The sequence below is a fragment of the Phocoena phocoena genome, chromosome 3 (genome assembly GCF_963924675.1).
Source record: "Phocoena phocoena chromosome 3, mPhoPho1.1, whole genome shotgun sequence".
Lineage (NCBI taxonomy): Eukaryota > Metazoa > Chordata > Mammalia > Artiodactyla > Phocoenidae > Phocoena > Phocoena phocoena.
In genome coordinates, this window is record NC_089221.1 from 52,385,659 (window position 1) to 52,412,576 (window position 26,918).

Here is a 26,918-nt window from a genome sequence, read left to right on the forward strand (position 1 = left end):
GTTAAAAAGCCGGGAATTCCCTGGTAGTCCAGTGGTTAGGACTTGGCACTTTCACTGCAGGGGGCCCTGGGTTCAACCCCTGGTCAGGGAACTAAGATCCTGCAAACTGCACAGCACGGTGCAGGGCAGCCAAATAAATAAATAAATCGGTTTAAAAACAAATGTTAAAAATCCAATGCAGATACAATAATAAAAATGTGAAGCATCAAGAGCCCACTGGGCACTGCCTTTTTTGCGGAGAGGTAGGGTTTTATAAATATAAGTACAGATGCCAATGCAAATATCTGTGATCATTCTGTTAAACATATATAACAGATATTTTCCTCTAGTAATTTCATTGAAACTAATCATATCATATATATTTTTACACAAAAGTTTCTATATTTGCACAATTCCTAGTATATTTTTAACTCCTCAAATATATTTGGAAACCATTCCAGACCACAAGACCTGAGGAATTGCAGAATTTATCAGACTGACATGTCAACACATATGAATATAGAACCTTAAGATGTTGGTTTTATTCAGCAAGCATATCATAATCAAAGTTTTTTGGTTTACAATGTTAGGTAGATGAAGTCAATTAAAATAAGTGTAACTGTAAAAAAATAAATGGACTCAGAAACTTTAACTCTACAACTCAGTTAACAGGAACATTTTTCAAAAAGCTAAATTCACATTATCTTACTGGGTCTCAAGATTCTGATCCTGTATACTTTATACTCCCCCTCCACAGAGTCTAATGTGGAGTCAATGGGCACACCACAGATGACGCATATGTTAAATACTGCCTTGCAAATGAAAAGAAATAATCCACTTAGCCAAGATAGAATACGCTTCCATTTTGCTCATTTGTTTATTTGTTATTATTGTTTTCATTTTTAAATACTAATAAGAAATCAAGAGAAGCATCTTTAAATGATTTAAGCATGGTTCTAACCAACCATGATTAGAGTATTAAAAAATTAAGACAGACAGCAAAGTATAATCAAAGAAGACAGGATCACCAGGGCTTGAGCCCTGCTCTTTCACTTAAATATTTTGAACTGGTCTCCTCATTTCTTACATGGGAAAAATAATAAGAATATCTACTTCACAGAATTTTTATTGGAGAGTAAGGATAAAATGGATCTGAATACAGTTTTATAAAACAGGAAAGAAATATATGAATTCACTGGGTTATCATCAAGTAATAATTTTGCCTGAGAGAAAAGCTATTCAACATATAGTAAATATGCTTCTTTATAACCTCTTAATTAAAATATTTTAAATTAAATAAACATTCATCTAAGTAAACTGAGTAACCACCGATGTCCTCTTCCCTTTTAACAATTTGGAGGTAAGACTAATTAATATATTTTATAACCAAGAGTGATGACCCATTTTTATGTTTAAAACAGATTTTTCTCATACTTTTCAATCTTGCTTTTAGCATGTATTTTGTTCAATTAACAAAACATATATGTGCTTCCAGTTAAAATTTATGAATAGACCTTAGGAGAAGAAAAGATATATATTAAATTTCTAAGTCAACTCTAAATCTTTTCTCTTATTTGGTTCATTTAATGCAAACACAACAATACTGCAGTATATTCTTTCTCAGTGGTGAATAATAAATTACCATTTTGCTTTCTCTATACTCATTACCTGAATGAGGCTTTAGATAGAACCAAATATAGTTACAATATCAAACACAATAATCAAAGGTAAAATACTTGCAACAAACCATACCTAGTAATAAGAACTGCATTATCGTGGTGGGCAATCCCATTTTCTGGAATGGTGTTTCCATCACTTTGGTGGGAGAGAATGGATTTCTGCCATTTACAGAAGCTATCGAGGGACTTGTCTGCATGGTGGTTTATCTCCAAGTTTGGCTGCAATACAACATGCATACCAGAAATGTTCCAAACAAATTACTAAGGTCAGTTGTTAAAACTTTTGAAGGCTAAAGTGGGACTATAATTAGAAGTAGTGGTTTCTAGGAATACCCTCTTGCCAATTTTTATCTCTGTAATATTTGACCTAGAATTAATTTAGTGTATTATTGAACAGACATTCTTTCCAGTTCCAGCTTTAATGATAATGTGAATATATGTGATTATCAGCCTACAAAACCAACCAAAACCACTTTATAAGGTCTGCCATGCAAATGCTCATCTTTATACTGAAACATATAGCTAACACACATACATATAGCTTTAACATGACATAAGAGGTATATTCTTGTAAACTCTTTCAAATTTGCTTAAAATATTAAATGCTTAGAGCTGAAAGTCATAGTCAACTAGAACTTTCTAAGAGGAACAATAATAAAATATATTATTCTTTAATACATAATTCTACAGTCTGTCTGTTAAGAGCTTTAGATTTATAAACTAACTCATTCTTACCTGATCTTCTGTGAGAACAATTAAACGGGCCACTATAATATTCACAACGTTTCCTAGGCTGGAATCACGGTAAAGTTTGGCAACCTGACCTCCAGAAAATAAGAAAAGACACAAAGTCAGACAAAAATCATAAGGTGATTGTTTGATTTTATTCTTAAAGTGGTAAAACAATTTTTCATCCATTTAACCACTGCTTATATAAAAAGATTCTTTTATCCCATACCACTTAGAACTCTACCCTCAAGATGCCTTGGTAAAAGATTTGTTATACAAGTCTACTTCAAGAAAAATTGTCTCCTAAAGGTGAATTACAACATAGTAATTAATTAAGAGGGTGAGCTGATCTAAATGAACAATAAGGTCACCTTTAAATTTATTTTCTATGGAACTGAAAAAGTAATAGATCGATTCTTTCTAACTTTTGATGAGTTAATTCTCAAAATCATTATTTCACAATAAAAATCCATGACCTTAGTCAAAAACCATAACAAACTATTAAGTTAAAAATTATATAGAGGGATCAAACTTACAATATTCATCACACTCAAAATGTAATGTTCAATGTCTTTGCGGCCATGGTAGCCCACCATCATTTTGTCTGCCACTACTAATGTCTCCACAAACCGCTCAATGCTTACTGATCTCTTCTGTCTCTGGTGGATATGTATGCCATTAATTGGTAGTGAAGAAGGAAAAGCAGATGTGTCATTCAACCACCAAGGTTTGCCACTTCTTAGGAGGTCTACAATAAAAACAATTATCTAGTTCACATAGGTTCACTAATTAAACGTATTTATTCATGGAGTTTTCATGTAGACATACTTCTCATAAATTCTCTAACACACTAAGATTTTTCAAAGTGAGGGAAGGGGATGAGGAAATGCAGTAGTGAAAAAATTAAACTTCAAATTTTTCAAAATAATCATATTACCTGAAAAAATTAATAACATTCAACTGCTCATGAAAACAAAACAAAATAAATCTAATAGTTTACTTTAAAAAAGGAATCTTCAAATAATCATTTCATATTTTTCCAGTGAGTGATTATGTCATAATACTTTTAAATTTAGAATATGTACTTAAAAAAATCATTTAAAGTTGTTTAAAAAGCAACTAAAGCATTGACTTTCTAAACAGCCTAAGACAGTTCTGATGAAGAATATTAATGTTGCAAAAATCTATTCCTAAAACGCTTTTTGAGCATTTATTTTAAAGTAAGATGCTTTTATTAAACTATCTTAATAGAGCAATTCTATACTGCTCTAGAAATCTCAAATCTAAAAGGCTGTAAATTATCTTTTTCATTTAATTTTGTATTCTACAACTATTTATCCTGACAAAGTACCCAAAGTATTCCTTTTCCATAACCTAGAGGTCAATGGCATTAGACTGAGCGTTGAAAGACAATGATTCCGACATAACTCACTTTAAACCACATTTCAGTGTGGATTGCAGCTTTATCCTTTGATTTCTAGATATTTGGTCCTTCAGCACAGAGGAAACCTTTTAGTACTATGGCATTTGTAAACACTTGCCTCATTTATATTCATCTTCATTTAATAAACTTGAGCAAGTACAGGTCCCCTGTATACCTCACTTTCATATCCTTATATTGAACAGGAAATCTTTCTAACCGCCACTTACTGAAAAATTTACTTACGAAAAGTTAGAGTAATCTATATAATCCACTTGACAGAAAGTGGCACTATACTGTTTTTCTTCAGCCTTTCCCTTTTAAAAATTACTTTGAGAGAAGTTATAAATTTTAAGAAATAAGAGATGGAAATGACCATGAGAAGCATCAGTCAAATACTTTTGAAACTCATATAAATTAAATGAGTGTCTTTATTCCTAAAGGTGAAGAGAGGCAGAAATATACTACTTCTTAATTCAATAGCATATCCCCAAGACAGCCAGTGAGTATTCCCCTATGACCACTGTGGCAGACAGACTCTTAAGGTGGCTCCCATAACCTCCTGTGTCCTCATCTCCTCCCTTGAGTATGAGCCGGACTTGTGACTTGCTTCCAACCAACAGAAGACAGGAAAGATGATGGGATGTACATGATTACATGTATATGACTACATACCTATGTTACATAATATTGCAGCATCTTACTAAAGTCATTCCCTTGCTGACTTAGAGGAAGGAAACAACCAAGTTGGTGAATTGTACATTGTACATTCCAGAGGTGGCCTCTGGCAAACAACCAGCCAGAAACTAAAGTTTTCAGTCCTATGACAGCAAAGAACTGAATGCTGCCAACAACCATGGGTGTGAGGAAGTGAATTCTTCCCCAGTAAAGACTCTGGATAAGAACCCAGCCCTGGCTGAGGTTAAATAAATAACCTATACATACACAGATTCCTGGTCCACAGAAAATGTGAGATAATAAAAGTGTATTGCTTAAGCCATTGGGTTTGTGGTAATATCGTTAGGAGACAGCCAAATCTTTTCGGCATTAATATTACTCCAATTTCTCTTGCTCAGTTTTCTGTGATCATGAAACCACTCATGTATTCAAATCATGCCTAGTCTTCTCCTTCCTCTGGCTGGACAGCTTAAATGTCTAAATACAGGATAGAATTTCCATTATTTTGATAATTTTCACTCTCATTCAATTTCTCCTTATTTTTATTTAAAGTATTGTATAAAGAATTAGACCATGATTGGGCAACATAAACACTTAGCAATAGTGTTTCTCATTTGATAGGATTTAGTATAAGGTAGCTGCTGTTATCATCATATTCACAATTTTCAACTTTTTAGCTTTTTAATTGTTAGTTTGCTTGGCTATTGCTCCATCAGAAATATATATATACAGTGTCTTTGATGGACATTCATAAGTGAAAAGATATAATCATTATACTCAAAAGATTTGTAGTCTGATAAATATATGTAATATACACACATGCATACTGAATGAATAAAATCTAAAAAGGTAACGTCTTTAGTTTCATTCAAAGATTAAAATCTTTCCCGCACGATTAGATCATTACAAAACAATATCTACATTTTATAATTGTCAACTGACTGCTTAACGTTAAGTTCAATGGTCTGTAATGAATATCTCTTTTAGTCTAAAATAAAATACACAACTGACTTGTTTTATTTTGTTTCAAAATAGAGATTAGTAGTTCAAATGATACTCATTACATGTGCTTTGCTCAGTTTAATTTTGGATTGAGTATTGAATGTTAAAGAAAACATTCCTCCACAAACATATACAATAAAGAACTTTTCCCCCAAAGCCAAGTACATAGATCTCTGTCATCTGAAATATAATTTTGAGTTTTTGATCAATCTCAAAATATCTTTAATATATACAGCCATGCAAAATTATCTCATTGATCTGGTTTATTTTTATTTCTTTTTAAAATATTTATGTATTTATTTGGCTGCATCGGGTCTTAGTTGCGACATGCGGGATCTTCGTTGCAGCATGAGGGATCTTTCACTGCGGCGTGCAGGCTCTAGAGCGCACAGGCTCAGTAGCTGTGGCCCGAGGACTTAGCGCCCTGTGGCATGTGGGACCTTAGTTCCCTGACCATGGGTCGAACCTGCATCCCCTGCATTGGAAGGCGGATTCTTAACCACTGGACAACCAGGGAAGTCCCTGATCTGGTTTATTTTTCACTACTCACTTACTACTTCTTGACGGTTGGCCATGTATTTATGTTTTGTTTAAATGCTTATTTAGTTAACTGCCTCTCCTCACTAGAATATAAGATCCCTTGGAGTAAGGACTTTTCCTGCTTTATTCGTTGCTGCATCCCAGCACTGAGAATAGTTTTGCATGTGCATGCTAAATTAATATTTATTTAATAAATACACAAGTAGATAATGCAGGTATAAAGACAAAATAATATCTATATGAATAGACTATAAGAACATTCAGTTATCACAGAGCAACTTTCATTTTCTTTTTTATTTTTCTTTTTATCCTGTATTTTCTAAAATTTCTACAAAGAACAGATATTACTTTCATAAAAATTTTTTAATCAATAGCTTAAATCTAATTAGAATGGGAAAATTCATATTTGAATATGAGATAAAAATACCCACTGTCAAGAGGGTTTTCATATCTTATATTCTGATATAAACTTGAGTTCCTGATTAACAGATTAACTGGCAATGTGTATGCCTATAACAGCATATCTCACTTGAACGACTCTGTTGAGCTAGTATCACAATTAAGGTAGTTCTTAACCAGACATTTCTCAAACTTATTAAACATAAAGTGATTTTTTCCTCAATAACATCTAGTGACATTCCCACGGAATTTAGGGAGCTACTGCTATAATCCCACTATTGGGAAGCCAGTGAAGGTGTGTAAGCCAGAATTAGGAGATAGACTTGACTAAAGACAGAAAAGGAAAAACCTGGAGATAGGAAGACTAGATAGAAAGTCATTACAGTGGTCTATGATGGCAATAAAAGTAGATTTGGAGAACTGCCTGATTCATGCCTAAACCATTGAAAACTAAGGCTCTGCCTGGTAAATACCAGTTAGTAACGAAATAGGCACTTCAAAAGAGGATAACCTGAATCTCAAACAGTTAAGAGATACCTTTCAGAACATGATGAAATCTTTAAATATTTATTATATAACAATAAACAGCTAAATATTTGAATCTTAGTTTTTAAAAAATTTATATAAAGTTGTACTTATAGCCTAAATTTTGTTAAATATAAGATAAACTATTTCCATAATGTTTAGCTTCTTTATTCATTTCAAAGACAAATCAAACCTTTTTTCATTATTTACCATGACACTGTATTTCATGCCTCAACTAGATTCACTTTAAGTGACCTTTTTCTAGTACCAATTATTCTTGACCAACAAGAACCTCTCATAATTAAAAGCCTCAGAGATGACTCAAGAAGAGAGTATGGAGAATGAGAACTCCAAAGAACAACTGTACTTGAAGCAGAAGTAAAAGAGGCTACAAGGATACAGAGAAGAAACAAGAGCGTGATGCATTCACTAATTCACAAGGCAACCCATTTCATTTTTACAAATCTACCTGTTGAACCCATTCTATTTTTTATTAAATTTACTTGTTGGTAAACTCTTCTCTGTATTGAGCTGAAATCTCCTTCTGAAATATTCTGCTCCTAGTTCCAGCTACTAGAACTACATGGAATAAATCTACTCCTCTTTTTTTTTTTTTAATATAGTGGCTCTTTAAATGCTAGAAAAAGTCATCCCAATAATAATGATAGCTACCATTGTATTGAGTAACTAATGTGTGCTGAAAGGAATACTCAGAGAGGTTGGAAAATTTGTCCACAAGTATGCCAAAGCCCATGTTCTTTCTACTATGCTATGCTATATCCTCTATTTCTCTAAGCTTTCTAATCTTTAGACTAAACAGCCTCCTAACTCCCTACCCTAGTCTTTCTCTTCTCTAAATCAGTCTCCATATGGTTGCCAGAGTAATCTTTTTAAAACCCAAATCTGATCATGTGATTTCTACTGCATAAAACCTTTCAGTGGGATTCCAGTATACTGAAGGTAAACTCCTTGAAGTGGTTTACAAGCCCTTTGTGATTTGGCCACTTTTTAACTCTCCAGTTTCACCTCTCATGACCACTCCCCGCCAACCACTATGAATCTCACCCCTTCTCTAATATCCAGTTATATGAACTGTCAGTTCCTGGAATGTGACATTCTCTCTTTTGTTTCAGAATCTTTGTAAATGCTATTCCCTTTATATGGAACACTCTACCCATCACTCCCTCAGCTTAAAAGTCACTTCCTCCCTGAAGTCTTCTTTGACCACTAAAGGCTAGGTTTGTTGTCCCTATTATGTATTTCTATAGTACTCTAACTAACACTATCTTTGAATACTACCTTTAAGACTCTTCAAGTCTTATTCAAATGTTTAGATTCCTACCACTAGCATAAAAATATCAGGCAAACCAAACAGCACAGAGTACTATGGAACACCTGTGCATGAAAGCTGTAACTATTACCTGGATAAAATAAGGTTTCCCCTTCAAAGAAAAAAATATCAAATTTTACACAGGTTTGTATTTTACGGACTTCTTAAGAGCTTCCAAAATTGACTTAAAACTATCAATAGGTGACATATTTTAAGAGGACTCTGGACATTATCATTCTAATCACTCAAATTCCTGTTTACTTTTATTATTAATCTTACCTTACGTGCCAGAAGAAAGTGGCAATACAAGACTATACTTTCTAAAAGCCCCACACTCACCCGAAACCCCACAATGAGAGTGATCATATAGATGCCGTTGTTGAAGGGTAGACTTTTTGTAAATAACATGAGGATGGCCATTTTCATAACTAAAATGTTTGGAGTCCTCTGTGGTATTCTTTAATGGTTCAATAAAATATTCTTCATCTTCTGTAGCAATAACACCATGCTAAAAGAAAAAGAAACAAAGAATTTACCAAGAAGAATCATTTAAAATATTAATTAGTATTATTACCAGGAGTCAAAAATAAACTGATAGCTCTCCAAAAAGGAGGTTAAAACACATGTTAATAGAAATTTAGTGAATTATCTATACTCAGCAAAACATTATATAAATTTTCCTATTCTTTAAAAAGGATGTTTAAATACCTTTACATGCTATGCCCTGTACTAAGCATAACACATACATTATTTCCTCTAATCTTCCCAATAACGATGTGAGGTAGCAGAGACCTCTTGTATGTTCACTAAGACTTATTTCCTTTCCAAATTGTGCACACAACTTAACTGACTCCTATGCGTTTAGGTATAGCTTTGTAACTGAGTTTTAGACAATAGAAAATAGGCAGAGCATATACCACTTTCAGGCCTACCCACCGAGAACCTCTCCAGTGGAATTCTCTACTCTCTCTGAGAAAAGACCTAGGAAAGGTGGAAGCCAAAAGAGAAAGAACATGGGTCCCTGACTGACCTCATGGAAAGCTGTCCAATCTAAACACACATAAGGTAGAAATAAACTATTGTGATAAACTACTCCCATTTAAAGTTTTATGTTACACTAGTATATATGTCCTTAATTCATATATGTCCCATACATCCCCATTTTGTAGATGAAGTAATAGGTTCAGAGGTTAAGAACCTGCCCATCATTATACAGAGGTAAGTGAAGGCACTGGTATTCCCACAAAGCTCTGCTCTTATTTACAGTATTATACAGCCTTACATCTATTTACTTAGCCAAGTCCTACTTAGCTCAGTCATAGCTCCTCTTTAAAACTTAATTTTGAGTCCAACTGCAGTAGCATCAGCCTCCTCTGATCTCCAACAGAGCTTATTATTGGTATCATTTATTTTTAATTAATTCTATTATGCTTTGCTACATCTCAGGTCTTGAATCTGTATTTAAATTTGGTATAACTTTCCAACTGCATGTTTTATTTTCCCAACCATACTATTTGCTCTCTTAAAGAAAGGGTTTCTTGGTATCAGTTACACCCATAGAAAATGTCTCATATGTAGTATATACAGCAAATAAAATTTGCTGATTAAAAGAAATGAGATAGTAAGTTATCTACACCAGAAACAAGAACTTCCATCCTTGTCTAATAGTGTTTTCCTAAAAATGGCACATGTGAGGACTGTTCTTAACCCAACTAATTTACCCTGTAACACTGGATAAAACATAAACTCTCTGAGCGTATTTCCTCAGCTGGAAAAATGAAAGGGTTGGTGTAAATTAGTGGTTTTAAAACAGCACTCTAGGGAGCCCTAAGGGTTCCATGGAAGTACCCTTAGGGGACTGCCCCAGACAACAGAGGTAGACCTACATGGCTTGGATTCCTGGGATTAGGAATCAGCTGTGTTTTTATTAATCTATATATTAAGTTTCCACATAACATTTCATTTGAGAAAAGAATTTTGCCGATTTAAAAAGAAAAAAAAAGCTAAAAACCTCTGGTCCAGATAATCTCTAAGATCCCTTTGAATCTAAACCTCTATGATTCTGTTTAGGGAAATCCATGCTAAGTACCACATGCTTGGAAAGAAAAATAAGACATAATCAGAGTTGCTCTAACTTACAGATGAAGTTGGCAGCCACCTACATGAAATGAGCTAAAGAATGCAAAAAACAAAAAAGCAGACCTAGGGCTTCCCTGGTGGTGCAGTGGTTGAGAGTCCACCTGCCGATGCAGGGGACGCGGGTTCGTGCCCCGGTCCAGGAAGATCCCACATGCCGCGGAGCGGCTGGGCCCGTGAGCCACGGCCGCTAAGGCTGCGCGTCCGGAGCCTGTGCTCCGCAACGGGAGGGTCCACAATGGTGAGAGGCCCGTGTACCGCAAAAAGAAAAAAAAAGCAGACCTAGTCACTTCACATTATTTTCACCACTGTTTGCTTTACTTTTAGGATATTAGTCCCTAAATTAAATGCAAATACTGACAGGAATAATATAATATGCCAGTAACAAACTCTAATACCTGATCGTGAATTACTTTACCATCAAGATTAACAAAGTAATAGCAAACTGAGCAAGGCTCCTGAAGAAAAGAGGGTGCATGCAGAAGAGAGGGCTTGTATAAGAAGTTTTGATAAGTGTCTAGAGTACTGCCCAGAAAGGGGAGAGCACTAAAGTCATGTGATGCTGGACTATGGGCAGAAGATGTCAAAAGGTCCTCAGCAAAAAACTCAGGTTGCTGGAGAAAAACAGAGTCAGAAACTTGGTAAGTAAATAAAATCTCTAATTTCAAGAACGGAAAGGCCCTGGAAGAAAATCCAGTGTTAGGTACTCTGTAAAATGTTTACACTCATTATCTCATTTAATCTTAATAGCTCTATGAAGTAAGTACTACTATCAGGTCTACTTGGCAGATAAGAAACCTACACTGAGCAAAGCTAAGTAACAAATTCACTCAACTATCTTTGGAGACTGGACTCTTAGCCACTATAATTCCCTTATCCTCTGAGTGTTGCTTCTTCTTCTTTTTTTAAAATTAATTAATTAATTTTGGCTGTGTTGGGTCTTCACTGCAGCGTGCAGGCTCTCTAGTTGCGGCACGTGGGCTTAGTTGCGGTATGTGGGATCTTAGCTCCCTGACCAGGGATCGAACCCAGGGCCCCTGCATCGGGAGCACAGAGTCTTAACTACTGGACCACCAGGGAAGTCCCCTGAGGGGTGCTTCTAACTTTGTCTATTCATTCACCAAGTATGTTTTGAGTGCCTATCACATGGCAGGTACTGTTCTAGGTGGTGGGAATAAAAAAGTGAAGCAAACAAAGTTCTGGCTCTATCATGGAGCTTACATTTTCGTGGGAAGAGGTAGAAAAAAGTCATTCATTCATTATATAAATAAATAATCAATCAGGTAGTAAGAAATGTCAAGAAGAAAAATAAAGCAGTAAGAGGACAGAAAGTCATCAGAGGACAGAGAGAATTATATAAACTATTTAGGATGGTCAGGAACATCCTCTATAATAAGGTGATATTTGAACAGAAACTTTAATAAAGTGAAGGAGTGTGCCAAACAGATATCTTGGGAAAGAGCAGATCAGACAGTGGGAATGGCAAGTGCAGAGGCAACGGGGTAGGAGCAGGCATGCAGTATTTGAGAAACAGCAAGGAGCTACTGTGGCTAAAGGGAGGGAAGGGGAAAATGATTATGAGATTAGAAAGGAGCTGGAGGCCAGATGATAGAGGACCTGAGTTAGGTGGGAGTCCCAGAAATCTGTGCATGCTTAGCAAGAGCCCTACTCCCACTTCCCTCAGCATCTCCACTCACCTCTACACTGCTGGCCTCTGGACCATCAGGATCTCATCATGCCCCCTTGCCTTGTCATGCCAGTCCCTCCAAAATGCCCAAGGTCCATCCCCTGGATTCTACTCCCCATATGGTTAAGTACATCATGTTTTCTGATCCCATCTTCTACTTCCCCCCTTCACCATTTAAAACACTTCTGCTGTACCCTCTCAAATTCAAGGTCAATTATATACAAAATCTCCTATACACTCAGCCTTATCTGTGAATGTTCACTTCATCTTGCTCAAACAAAAACCTGAATCTCCCTAGATAACATTCTTTCTTCCCTGTAATCTTCTGGAATGGTGGCTACTTTCTCTCCTACATACCTCCTATTGGACCTGGAGGTAGGGTTAAGAGTTCTTGTACTCATTGCCATTTCTAAACAATTATCCCTCTCTCCTCCAAAAAAAGAAAAAACCTTACCACCTTCAAATCCCATACCATCACCTTCTCCCTCTGCTAGCTGTAGTTATCTACTGACCCAAAGTCACTTTCCTCATTCCTCAAAGATCTTAGCTTCTGGGTCACTGTCACCCTCTGCAATACCACTCCTGAATAATTGTTGACTTCAATATCTTCTTATATCATTGGTTCTTAAAATTTGTGTGTGTGCACGTGCCCTGAATCCCTCTGAAGGTCTAGGGGTGAAGCCTGGGGACCACTTCTCAGAATAATATCTTAAATGCAAAAGAAATATATAGGATAATAAATAAAACCAATTATAATGAAATACAGTTATCAAAATATTTTAAAAATGTAATATAGTAATACATATGCCTTTTTGTAACTCTTTAAATAAGAAGCTTTGCAATAGATCTAATAACTACTATAATTTCACAATAGTGATTAACATAAATAATATTTTAAGGGACCTGCAAAAACTGTAACACAATATGAAAATATCATTTCTATCAAGACAAAGTTACAGGTACTGCTATTACTTTACTGGCTTGTTACCTATATTGTTAACTGAAGGAAATGTTAAATTTCACTTAAGAATTAGTAAAGATAAAGATGAAATTTTCCCCATTCCAGTTAACAAACCCCCTGAATTCTATCCATAGACCCCAGCTTAAGAACTACTTACATAGATGGTCTCTTCAATCCCTGTCCTCTCACTTCCTTGGCTTCCTCTCCTTTGAATATCTTGTCCATCTTACCTTAGACTAGTCTTGCTTTAAATCCATCAACACAAATCTCAACTGTGTCCTTGACGCTTCATGGCAATTATACTATGTTTCTCTAGTTCATTCAGTATCCTGCTCTCTGGGATAAATATTTCATACTTTCTCCTCTCTACTTAATCCCCTAACACCTCATCTTTCCATCTTCCATTCCAATAGAAAACAGCACACAACCTCCTGCAAACTTCTCCAACCGCAAATACCAACCTACCTGCATCTCATGTCCATATGTTCTATATTATTTCCTGTTATTATGGATGAACTGTCCATTCTCCTAGATAAGAACAATTATTCGATTTATGTAGATGATTTCATCCCTTCTCGCCTATCAAAGAATTCACTCCAGAAATTTCTCTTCTCTTTACACAATCATTCTCATTTTTATAAAACAAAATGATAAAGACTCCCACTTCTGCCTGCAGCAACCGATCATTTCTTGCTTTTCCAAAAGTCCTCAAAATAATTGTCTATATATTCTTTACTCTTCTCCCATTCCTTTTTTTTTTTTTTTTTTTTTTTGCGGTACGCGGGCCTCTCACTTTTGTGGCCTCTCCTGCTGTGGAGCACAGGCTCCGGACGCGCAGGCTCAGCGGCCATGGCTCACAGGCCCAGCAGCTCCGCGGCATGTGGGATCTTCCCGGACCGAGGCACAAACCCGTGTCCCCTGCATCGGCAGGCGGACTCTCAACCACTGTGCCACCAGGGAAGCCCTCCCATTCCTTCTTAAACCTACTCGCATCAGGCTTTTGCCTCTTTTCCAAACCCCACTATGACTTCACCAAAACTGCTTTTGCCAAGGTCGTCAATAACTTCTTCACTGATAGATTCAATGATTGGTTTTCAGTCATACTCTTACTTTGACTCAGCAGCATTTTTCCCTTGAAATAGTTCCTTCTCTTAGCTTCTAGGATATTTGCCTGGTTTTCCTTCACCTTCTTACTCCACTGTTCTTTGCTGTCCCCTCCACATCTTTCTGACCTCCCTAACCCCTTGGAACACCCAAACGCTCAGTCCTTAGACCTCTTATTTATTCTATATATACTCTCCCTTAAGCAATTTCACATAATCTCCTGGCTTTAAATGTCATTTATATTTATATAGATGACCCCCAAAATAACTTCATAACACACATCTCTCTCCTGAACTCCAGGCTTGGATACCCAGCATCCTATACAATATCTCAAGTTTAACATGTCTAACTGAAGCTATGATATATACCACCCCCCAACCTACTCCTCCTACAGCTTTTCCATCTCAGTTAATGTCTGAGTCTTTCTCATCTCATGTGATGGCTGCTATTTTCTTCTAGTTGCTCAGGCCCCAAGCTTGGAATCATCATTGATTCTATCCTAACTGTGTCCTCTAAAACCTAACAACTGGCTCCCAAGTTTTCTTTCTAACTTCACCTTCCATTACTCTTCCTCTCTCTCACTTAGCTCTAGCCATGGTAGTCTTCTTGCTGTTCCTCAAACACTCTCAGATCAGACCTTTGTACTTGAAGATTTCCACCTGGAAATCTTATCCCTCAGATGTCAGTATTCCTTTCCTCATTCCTTTTAAGGTCTTTACTCAATATTTTTTCTACATTAGAACTTATCAGTATCCAACATATTATGATTTTTATTTATTTATCTTATTGTGTATCTCCTCCACTAGAATGCAAGCTATACAATAACAGCGATTCTTGTTTCGTTCACTGTTGTACTCTTAGCACCTAGAACAGTGCCTGTTACATGGTAGGTACTTATAAGCACTTGGTGAATGGATGAATTAATAATGGAAAAAGTAGAGAAGCAACTATGAACATAACTAAATGAATAGAAAGTCTAATGGGGTCATTGGTCTTTTTTAACTAGGTTTATAGTCTTTAGTATCTTAGAGAGATAGAAGAAAATCATTTTTCATCAAATAAGAACAAAATATGAAGAAAGAAACAATGCAGGAAAAATCTGTTGAAAATTAGAAATATGACTGCTACAATTTGTAAATCAATTAAAGAAAAAGAAAGCAAAAGTGGGAAAATCTCATAGAACTTAGAACAGAAAAAAAAGGGGGGAAAGAGAGATAAGAGAAGCAGAAAACCAACTACAGAATGGGGTGGTGAGGGACAAGGAGATAAAATCACTAAGGAAATATTTTTTAAAATTTCTCTAAGTTGAAGGAGGGTCTTTAAATTGAAATCACCCATCAAATACAAAATAGGGGTCAGGAAAGAAGACCCACAGCTTACCACATTATTTATAAAATTCTTGAAACAGGAAGGATAAGGAGAAAAGCATATCATATTGAAAAAAAAAAACTTTTAAAAGAAGAGGAAAAGAACAAGAAGCAAACTTCTATCTGCCACCCAAAATGTATCAATGCCAATTTTTTTTAGCTCTTTAAATCTTTTCCTAAGATATAAAACCATAGAGATAAATTTGATACCCCATATTTCCCTTTTCCAATTCTACCATCCATGGTTCTGAAGGAAAACTATTTTTGAACCTAGAATTCTATATCCAACTAAATTATTAACCAAACATGAGGGTAACATAAAGTCACTTTCAAATAGGCAAGGACTCAGAAATTTTACTTCTCAGGCACCTTTTCTGAGGTAATTACTTGAAGATGTTCTCCAACAAAACCAGGATGTAAACTCAGAAAGAAGAAGATGTGGAACTAACCTAGGAAAAAAGAAATCCCAAGATGAGAGAAGTGTAATAGCTCAAGAAATTAATTAACCCATACACTCCAAGAAAAATGCCTCCAAAGAAGAATGGAATATATTCCAAGCAATAGGTATAAGGACTAAGGAACTGGATGAAACTGATCAGTTGGTAAAGAAATCATTTTTTTTCCCTCAATAAGACAAAATAAAAGTAACTAGAAACTCCAGAAAAACAAAACCTAAATAAGAAAGCCATGGTTCAAATATAAAGCAAACTAAAAAGTAACATTATTTTAAACAACTGATAGATTATAATGTTAGGAATTTTTTTCCTTTGAGTAGTGCAAGCATTGTAAAACTGAAACTATGGGTAAGAAAGTATGATTAGAAAACACTAATGATCTCTACATTGAAAACTATTTTATATAGAACAATTAAAAACAGAATTGATTAAAAGGGGCCTTAGAAAAGTGGGATTTTAGAAAAACTTGTTTACATATTCCATTTGATTAAAAATGTAACATGATATAAAATAAGAATGAAGGCGAGGGTTACTAAAACTGGTGGGTAAAAGTAAGATGAAGAATAGGATATTTACATAGTATCTGCTCACAAAGTATCTGCTCACAAATTCCTTATTAGTTGCCAAGGGGAAATAATAACTAGTGGACAAACCTGGCAGACCACACCTAGATCGAGCAACATTGTAAAGCAACTATACTCCAATAAAAATTAACAACAACAACAAAAAAGTGAGTCAACATGGACCATGCAGTTTCAATAGGAAGCAAAGTAAAACAGGTGTTAACGAATAGAAATAAGAGAATAAGACACACAGAAAGTCTCAATGAGGATGAAAAATAGATGAATGACACTTTGCTATCCCCTTAAGTATAGAAAAGTTTCCATTTACAACCTTCTCACTTTTGCCTCATCAACATCTTTCACCGTTTCATCAGTAGTCACTTACATCAGCAATTCTCAACTGTTTCCAGAATTAAATTCTCTTCTAAATTTCAGAGTTATATTTCCCAAAAGCCAACTAGACATCTTTAACCTTTATTTCTTCAGATTCTTCACATTTACTATATCAGAATCACTCTCTTTATCTTCCTTTCTAATCCAACATTCTACTACCATTCCCTTTCTCTGCTAGTAAGTTCATGTACAGCCTCATCAAAAAGAGAAACCTCAATCAACTTCAATTACTTTCTCTCCTTCATCCCACACCCAGTTCAATGATATTTCAATTTTTAAAAATATTATTAAATATCTACTATGTACTATATGCCAGGGAAGAAAAATGAATGACACAAATCCTATAAATTTTCTCACCAAAATGTGGTTCAAATTCTATCTTCTCCATTCCCAGTGCCATAGTCTTGCTATAGGCCTTCATTATCTCCTACATGATCTAACTCATCTTCATATTTCCAATCACTCCTCTTCCCTCAAATCTCACAATGGAATTAGTTTTTTTCCCCTAAATCTCAAATCCGTTCATTTCACCACCCTGTTAAAATTATCAATGGCAATAATTAATGTTAATGCCAAACTTAAAGAGCTTGGTCAATGACTAGGAACAGTATTTTTCTATTGTACTTAACAGCAAATGTCATTTTAACATGTAAGAAGTTTTAAAACAGATTTATTTTGGATAATTTATCTTTATTCAAAAAGATAAATCTCTTTTGTATATAAAGCTTAACACTGCTTATAGAGAAAGAAGCTAGTGAGGAATGTATTCAATGTGTCTATTTTATAGGAATTAAACCCAAATATTAAAATCTAAGTAATTATTTTGACTTATTAATAGTTAAAGAAAATAGATAATCTGAGCAAATTCTTATATATACCTATAGTGAAAATTTTTCTCCACTGGGTGGTTCTTAAAACTCCTTCCAAATTTAGAACTATTTAAACCCAACTCTAATTATGTAGTTGTTTATACTGAAGTAAAAATGAGGATATGGATGTGATAGAGTAAGGAAGAAAAACAATTTGTGAAAATGTGAGTTGAGCATCAAAATGTGGGTACTCTTTTAAACAGATAAAGCTTTAATGAAACATCTATACTAGCCTGAACAGGATAAAAGCAGTAAAGGAAGAGTGAACTAGAGGAAGTAGAAGCAGAAGAACATGCTTTGTTCTACAACCATTACTATGTGCCACCTTGAACTATGTATTTACCATTAGACTAGAATGGACTCAAATGCCCAGGCTAGAACCTATACTCCTGAAATCCAATTTCTAAGTAAAATAAGATTTATTATCAATTTTCAGATAAATATAGGGAAAATTATTTCATAAAGAGGCATTGATATAAAAGATTTTCCTTCAAGAACTTATAAACATTAAGTAGGTCATACGTAATTTTAAGCTATGTTGATTACCAGAGAAAGATAGTATAGAAAGAGACCTAAGGAGGCAATCCATGTCATGGTTTCCTGCCATAATATATACATACATACATACAATACCCTTAAGCTCCTCATAATGACTGAGTTTTTTATATGCATTAAGGATATCCTATATGAACAGAAAAATGTAACTCTAAAAGGAAACGTGAGGTTTCATTCATTCTTCTACTAATAATATGGGGTTTTAAAATTTGTTCTTACTTTGAAAAGTCAATGCAAACATTATGAAAAAGATTATCAAAAGCAAAGGCAGCAGAAATAACAAAAAATTTTAGAATGTTACCTTCCCTAGATAAACTGTATATATATATATACACACATATATATGTATATATGTATATATTTTATTAATCTGAGGAAAGACATTTATATTGTGAATTTATTTTCCCATCCGAAATTTAAAATTATAACATCTACTTACCAACCCAACACAGTTGCTTAAAGCCACTTTAGTTGTACTACGTTGATCTTGCAAGTATCCTGTGTAATGACAGTTGTCTAAAAAATCATGTTTCCACTGGGGTCCATCTTTCCCCCAATATTCTACTGTAAAATGTTTGGACACAAAATCTGTGTTGAGAGTCAAGTTTAGGTGAAAGTGCTTGCCATAGGCTGAAAGTTTAAAAAATAACTTAGATACTGCCTGTTGTGGATCGAAAGGGTCCATACTCCGTCTTCTCCTGGAGTGCTTATCATTCTTCACAGTAAAGCTGAGAAAAGCTCCATTTTGATCAACCCTTATTGGAATAGTTAGCTGGTAGTGTTCTAGATAAGTCAGGAATTCCTCTTTGTAATCACAAGGCAGAGAATCCAGAAAAAACACATGGAAGAAAAGAAAATTTAACAGAACAAAGAAGTAGCAGTATAAACAACAACTATATTGCTTAAAACTATGCATCATTATATGTGAGGTATGGACAAAAAATGTTATATTAAACAAAAATGAAAGAGCAGAAGTTTAAAATCTCAAAATGAATTAAGTTCTAAATATTCCATTCCTTAAAAAAAATTCTAAAATTATTTTGAAAGGCTATTTTTCTTTTTTAAATCTAATTTTAAACACATGAATTCTAAAAGCTAAATTCTACAATAAATATGAATATTTTATATTGAAACAAAAAACAGTGAAAAGTACACATACGTAAAAGAACAGAATTTCATTCAGATAAAATATGTTTATGAAAGTTATCCAAAAGAGTTTATATAGAATCTCTACAGTCTTGTAGAATTTTTTTCTTTTTTTTAAAAATTATCAGTCACAATGTAAAATACAGCAGCCACTTTGGAAAACGGTCTGGCAGTTCCTCAAAAAGTTAAACACGGAACTACCACCTGACCCAGCAATTCCACTCTTAGGTATTTTTACAAGAGAAATGAAAATGTACATCAACACAAAAACTTGTACATGAATGTTCATAGTAGCATTATTCATAATAGCCAAAAGGGGTAAATAACCCAAATGTCCACCAATTGACGAATGAATGAATGAATGAAGAATACGTGGTATATTCATACAACAGATTATTCTACAACAGAAAGGAATGCAGTACTGATACATGGTATGACATGAATGCCTTCATAATCAAAGTTCATTATCTAATACTATAAAAACACTATGCTAAGTGAAAGGAACCAGTCACATAGAATTCCACTTATATAAATATACAGAATAGGCAAATCTCTGCAGAGAGAAATAGGTTAGAGGTTGCCTAGGGCTGGGGGTAAGTTGGTTTGGAGGGAACTGGGGAGTGACTGTTAATGATTTCAGAGTTTCTTTTTTGGGTAATGAAAATGTTCTAAAATTGCTTGTGATGATAGTTGTACAACTCTGTGAATATATGATAAACCACTGAATTGTATACTTTAAATGGGTGATTACATGGTATGTACACTATATCAAAATAAAGTTGTTTAAAAATTATCAGATTGACAAAAAATTCAGAGGACTATTAAATATATTTTCCTCACTTAGGTGTACTAAATATTACCAATCTACCTTCTTAACCACATCTTCCTTTAGCTAAGTTTATCACTAAGGTGGAACCAAATGTCTGCAAATTGCTTCACTGTCTACACATGAAGTTCATCCACAAATATAAACTCCCATGAAACCATGACCAAATGGAAAAAAAACTGAAAAATAATATTTATTTCACTTCTCATAAATAAGAGTTCATACTAAATGCTATGGCTTTGTTGATCTACTTTGAGAGCCACATTTTGTACATATGGACTTCTAGATATATACATCAATCTATAATAGCCTTGAAAATCTGGCTCATCAGCACCAAAAAAATGAACTATACATTCATGGGAGGAGAATCCAAAAGGTATGCTTTCAATAATTCCATAAGAATTGGACTGGTCCATGGAAAACAAAATGACCTTCACTCCTGGGACCTCTGTTAAGATCTTTCCTATGATATGAAGTTCAATTTTACAGATTAAAATTATAGGGACCTATGGGTTAGAATCTGAAAAGTTAAACTTCTTATAACTCTTACTCTTTTATCTAGTTTCCAGTCCTTATATCAGCATTCTTAAGTTTGGAAACATATTTTTCCACTAAGGGTCCATATTAGAAGGATCTTATATCAGAATTTGCCTGCTTTCTTGCTCTTTTGCAAGAAAAACCTTTGGATTCCTTTTGAACATGAACTTGCCTGTAAATACTGGCAATGAGTAACCCTATTTAAAGTTTAGAAGAAGAGGCCTAGGTCTATCATCTTCTAAGAAAGACCAGTCAACACTAAAATGCACTGGATATTAAATACTAGTAGGACAAGTTAAACAAACTCTTTTAGAGTCATTAACATTTATGAAACTAGCACTGAATTGACACAGTAGGCCTCCGCTCCTACCAGCATACATCCCAAAGAAAACGTTCATCCAAACTAAATATTCAGTCTTTTCTTGTAAGATAAATAGCAACGTTTTTTTTGTCAGTTTCAAAAGCAGGAATCCTACCTTGAGAACTGTATGAAAGCCTGTGGTCACTATGAAATTCCGATGAAGCCATGACGAGGCTCAAAATCCAGGTCAACGTCTTCCACAAAATTTCCATAATTTAGAAAACTGGATGATTTTTTAGAGGGCTACCTATGCGCTAGAGAGTCAATACCATGCCAAAATCGAAGCATAACAATTTTATTTCTTTAATACTTCTTGCAGATTAGTTATTAGATATTCCACTGTTTAACGGGTATTTTTTTCCAACATCCCGTACTTTCTTCTGTATCTGGATTCATTTTCTCAGTCCAAAATGAAAAAGATAATGATGGTAAAATTTTCATAAGCAGAGCATTAGGCTGATCAGTCACTAAAGTATGGCCATTTTTTAACCTAGAAAAAAAAAATTTAAGTTAACTGAAAAATATTCTGAATGGACAGATCTATATTGTTGAATGCTTGCCAAAGGACACACTACAAAATAACATAATTAAATCAAACCATTTTGTCCTTTATAGTTTAAATAAACATTCACAAGACTAAATACCAAATTAGAAACCTAAATGGTTAGCAGGATAATGCCAAAGCTACTTAATAATCAAAGAAGGAACCTGAAGAGGATTATAAAAATTCTTTTTAAAACTTTGAAGATAACAATGTATGGGTATAGTGACTAACCTTTTGATAAAATAAAAACTAGGCTGACTTTACAAAGATAATTTTGTGAAAGTGATAAACAGTATGTGATTGCATTCCTTAACATGCTTTTCAGTACACTGCTGTCCAGAGATTGATTTGTTGCTTTATGAGGCACCTATCTTTTTTTTCTTACAGAGTAGATCTACAAATACACAGTGGCATTAAGCAGCTGTCTGTGAAAACTCAGTAGCATAAACTAAACTTCTGAAAAGTTGAACCATATTTACTGTAACCCTTGACTTTATCTGGAAGTCTTTTATGACTCATAAAGCAACACATATGAGACAATTTAAACTATCTAGAATGTAACTGTAAAGAAAAGTAGTTCATTTTCTGAAAGGAATTTTTAAAAATTCAATTCAGGTATCACAACAGATTTCATGTCCAATCTCACGTACTTTTCTTTCGACTTACAATTTCAGAGTCCATGAATTCACATTTTATACAGAACACTGACATACTTGGCTACCTAATTTCCCAGCACATAGCACTTTAGAATAAAAAAATAACAAAAGGACTAGAAACTAGCTCAGTAAAAGCACAAACGTGACAAAAAAAGAGGAAAAACTACAAAGTAGTTTTAGAAGCCCAAGCAATACAGTTGGAGCTAGAGACAAATAGCCCTTATGTAGCTTAATAGTTCATATTGTATATTACGACTGTGGTACAGCTGAATATCTGATATTCAAAGTACTATGCCTGAGTCAGGAATAAAAGGTTAAATTACTTTTAATAATGTAACTTATTGTTATGACAGAGAAGTATACAAAAGATACTAGATTTTCATCCCAAGACCCTAATACACGGGATTATCATATAATAAATCCTTACATATTTGTTGATTGAAAAAAATGGATGAGTAAATTAATGAATTAATAGTGATTAAAATAAAATCAATTTAGGGATATTAAAGGATATTTAAGATTAACTGTAAACTTAACTTATTTGGAATACTTCATTCCCTATAGTGCTAGAAATATTGTTATTACAACATATAAAACAACCACAACCATTTAAAGTTCCTTACATCTGTGTCTATAAGTTATTAAACTGCTAAACCTTGGAAAAACTAATTCATTAATCAAAAACTGTTGTTTTACAATGTTTTAAAACTGATGTTATAATAACATGGGGATAAGAAAAGATTAAGACGCAATCTTTGCCCTTTAGGAGCTCATAATCTAAGAAAAAACTCAAGACAGGCTGATATATGCCATAATAAAGTTATAAAAGGTATTAGAGGAGATCAGATGAGGGAGATGACTTCTGAGTCTGATGGGTGAAGGAAAGTTTATGAAAAAAAGTAACATTTCAGATAGACTCTGGAAGATGAACAGAATTTCACAAGTCAAACTTCTGGGGGCAACCATTACAAATTAAAGAAACAGAGTCCACAAAGTCTAGATGGAAAGAAAAAAATGGAAAATATTATTAGTAATAATAGTAAGTTTGGTTCCTATGCAGAAGACTAACAGGTAATAATATCTAGAAAGGTAGTTTAAGGTCAGGTCCAAAAATAAAGAGAACTTTAAATATATGTTACTTCTTTTAATATTCACAGCAATCTTGTAAAGCAGGTATTATTGCCCCTGTGTCAGGAAGATGGCCCCAATGATCGTTCCTCCTAAAATCCATGCCCTTCTGTAACCCCCTTCCTTTGAGTAATTTGATCCTAACTAATATAATACCTCAAAGGTGAGGGGATGTCACTTCTATGATTAGATTACAAAAGATTCTGACTTCATCTTAACAGTAGACTCCCTTGTCGGGCTTTGATGAAACAAACTGCCATATGGAGAGGCTCACATGGCAAGGAACTGAGAGCAGCCTTCAGATAACCACTGGCTAGGAAATGAGGCCCTCAATGCAATAGCTTGCAAGAAACTAAATCCTGAATATGTGAGCCTAGAAGCATATGCCTCCCCAATCAAGTGTTCTGTGGTGACCTTAGTCCTTGCCAACACCTTGACTGCCGCCTCGTGAGAGACTCTGAAGCACAAGATAGAGCTAAGCCATGCCCAGACTCCTGAACCACAGAAACTGTTAGTTAATAAATGTGTGTTGTTTTAAGCCACTAAGTTTATGGTGATATTTTTTGCACCAATTGATAACTAATACAGCTGCCAATTTACAGGTAAAGAAGTTGAAGCTCATAGTGGCCACATAGCTTGAAAACAGCGGAGCCCAGAGTCATACATAAGACTATCTGACTCTAAAGTCTAAATTCTTTCTATTATATCATGCTTCCATTTTAAGTCACTGTAACTTAAATATACAATAGCAGTTGCATACAACCAGTATCAAAATAGATATTCATAAATGATATGTTAATTAACATGAAATTTTAAGCAACTTGATACACAATAACTGTTTCATCTCAAAGTTTCTTCTACAATGATTTAGGCAAAACAACAGGCAGTATATGTCTTTTCACAGGCAGGAATCTATAAAGAGATTAAATCACACCGTCATTCAATAACAACACAGTTGACCCTTGAACAACATGTGAGCCAGGGGTACTGATCTGCAAAAATCTGAATATTACCTACAGTTGGCCCTCTACACACATGGTTTCTCCATAATAGATTCAACCAATCAAGGATAGTGTATTATTGTAGTATTATTATTGAAAAAAATCCTTGTATATGTGGACTTGCAGTTCAAACCAGTGTTGTTCAAGGGTCAACGGTAAAGAAAATAATCCAGTTATCTTGATTCCCAACCTACTTATGTACAGTCTCCAGCTCCTTAACAGTTGCTTCATGAACATTTACTCTTCTTTTTTTTCAGATCACTTGAGTGTTTTGCATAAAAATGTCTGACATTAAGTGAGTCCCTCATATACTTTAATCTTCCTTTAAAGAGGAATATATAATTAACACATTCGAGTTAATTTCTAGTAGTGGTGACAGATTTGTACTGAATCACATTCATCCTTTTTTCCTATTTTCCTGGGCTCTGAAACTGACAAACTTACAATATAATTACCTGGGTTTAGGGAACAACTCTTTTTTTCCCCTTGAGAAATTTCCTGCTCTTCACAGTTTTTTAACCTCCACTCTTACCATTACTAGCACTGTCCTATAAACACCCAAGTTAAGTAAGCCAGTAGCCTTGAAAGAAAAGTTAGTATGTAACTACCTGGTCAAAAGTACAGTAACATTTGATTTAAGGACCTGCAGTAAAAAGAGCACTGATGCATAATAGAAAGGGCAGGAGCTTTGAAGTTAAACAAACCAGAGCTACAGTCTTGGTTCCACCACTAGCTACAGTATCTGGCACATGGGCACTCAATAAATTGGAGTTTCTTTCTCCTTTCTCACTCCTTCCTTCCTTTCCCACATTTTTCAAGCCTCCAATGCCAGTGAGGAAACTTAACAATAAGTAAACGAGTGGGCTCAAGTTCAACTAAAATCAACAACTACCATATCTAACCACTCTTAGTTACCTACACAATAAAAATGAAAGGGTGAAACTACTTTCTGATACCTACTGAAGAAGTTAATCTGGACATCATAAACAAATATGTATAGGTACTAACGTATCCAGATATAGTTTCCAAAATTCAGATTGATATTAAAATGGTACATAATTACCCAGAAATCATAATGCATTAACTCCTTACATTGTATAGCAGAAGCATTAAGCTGTGGAAAGCACAAAGGTTTTGAGTCCTGTCTTGACTACAGGTTACTTAACTTTTATAGATGAGATGTTTCCTAGATTACACATGATGTAAAGTGTTCACATACTTCATTTTAATGGTTAAAGAAATATTAGTCCCCTTCACCTTGTTATCTGACTCATCACTTTTCAAAGGCCTTCCTTCAAAAATAGTTTCATGTTCCTCCTTCCCTTAAATGTGGAATGGTTGGATATGATGATGGAATCAATCAACTAGATTGTATTGTCTTTTAGAGCAAACAGTAAAGAATTTAAGTCATGGTAACTGGGCTTACAACTATTTTAAATTTGAAAACAGAATCAAAACTTCCACTTTACATTGATTTCACATAGGCGTTTTTCCCTAAGACAAATGCACCAACCAGTAGAGTTTAGGGATCATTTAACAGCTTCCATGGATCAAAGCTACACTAAGTAGAAATAAGATCAGACAACTTGCACTTTAGTGATTCCCTCAGTAGTCTGCCCTTGTTGAAGGGTACTTACTTGTCTTTTTCCTCTATCATCTTTACTTCCCACTCAAATGATCTAGGAGTAGCCAAGTAACAATTTCCTTTCATGAACTATCATTATGGAGCTAAAGAACATGTATAACATCCTTCTCGACTTCTTTCATTCATCTTAACTCTGGATATTTCTTTTAAAGCCGATTTCGTCTTCACAGAGGAAGCAACAATACTATGCTTCCTTCAGGTACTCAATTTTTATATGTGAAAATTAACTTTTCATCTCATTTTCCATTTATTCACTCAACAAATATTTATTGTCACCTACCATATGCCAAGGCTTGAGGTACAAAAGTTTCTAGATCAGATATAAATTTTGCAAGATTGGTTTCCGAGGAAAGGTACAGTTAAAGAAACTTACTAACAAGAAAAGCAAATACGCCAAAAGCAAAAATACAAAATATTATTCTACAAAAATCAAGGCCCAAATTACATATAGTCCCAAACTGTTTTTTTCCAGATGGCAAGTTAAATATACGTTATCCGTATTATAACTTCTCTCCTGAAAAACAGAAACACCTTTTTCTCTTGACCTTAGCTCAAAATGTTGATAATCAGCTATGCCCTTTGGTAGAACCAAGAGAGCTAACCACTTCTTCCACCTTTTACTCTTCCCCCACCAAATGTTCCAAAGAATGTGCTACTAACTCTCTTAATATGTTAACTCTCTTTATTCTCTCACGAAAGTCAC

At 34.5% G+C, this 26,918-nt stretch overlaps 1 protein-coding gene across 1 annotated transcript in view; it reads right to left on the minus strand.

Moving 5' to 3' along the window:
* ADAMTS6 (ADAM metallopeptidase with thrombospondin type 1 motif 6) overlaps positions 1 to 21,453 on the minus strand; it is a 262,282-nt gene extending 240,829 nt beyond the window's left edge. The window contains exons 1-6 of the mRNA XM_065875405.1: positions 21,357 to 21,453; positions 18,811 to 19,175; positions 8,621 to 8,789; positions 2,924 to 3,135; positions 2,394 to 2,477; positions 1,732 to 1,877 (exon numbers count right to left, since the gene is read on the minus strand). Of these exons, the coding sequence (XP_065731477.1) occupies positions 1,732 to 1,877; positions 2,394 to 2,477; positions 2,924 to 3,135; positions 8,621 to 8,789; positions 18,811 to 19,175; positions 21,357 to 21,453 (1,073 nt within the window). The remainder of the gene's footprint in view (positions 1 to 1,731; positions 1,878 to 2,393; positions 2,478 to 2,923; positions 3,136 to 8,620; positions 8,790 to 18,810; positions 19,176 to 21,356) is intronic.
* Positions 21,454 to 26,918: the final 5,465 nt, after the last annotated feature.